General features: G+C 69.2%; 1 protein-coding gene across 1 annotated transcript in view; it reads right to left on the bottom strand.

Moving 5' to 3' along the window:
* MED15 (mediator complex subunit 15) overlaps positions 1-240 on the bottom strand; it is a 28646-nt gene that overhangs the window by 3412 nt on the left and 24994 nt on the right. Inside the window, exon 13 of the mRNA XM_010851524.1 lies at positions 32-64. Within this exon, the coding sequence (XP_010849826.1) occupies positions 32-64 (33 nt within the window). The remainder of the gene's footprint in view (positions 1-31; positions 65-240) is intronic.

Here is a 240-nt window from a genome sequence, read left to right as displayed (position 1 = left end):
CTGCTGTCTGCGGCGGGACCTGGGGCTGCACCTGCGGCTGCTGGACGACCATTGGAGCCCGGACCTGCGGAGGGAGGAGCAGCGACCTGCAGCCACCAGGCCAGGGCCGAGGAGGGGCTCCTGCCGCTTCCCCGGCTGACGTCCGCTACCAGTCAACCCTCACCTGGGGCTCACTGGCAGTGCCCATGCAGCCTGGCTCTGAGTCGGTAGAGTGGAGCCCTGCCTCCCTGACTCCAATGA

The sequence above is a fragment of the Bison bison genome, unplaced genomic scaffold (assembly GCF_000754665.1).
Source record: "Bison bison bison isolate TAMUID 2011002044 unplaced genomic scaffold, Bison_UMD1.0 scf7180017851776, whole genome shotgun sequence".
NCBI lineage: Eukaryota > Metazoa > Chordata > Mammalia > Artiodactyla > Bovidae > Bison > Bison bison.
The sequence above is the reverse complement of the archived record's forward strand: the minus strand, read 5'-3'. Positions and strand labels throughout refer to the sequence as shown.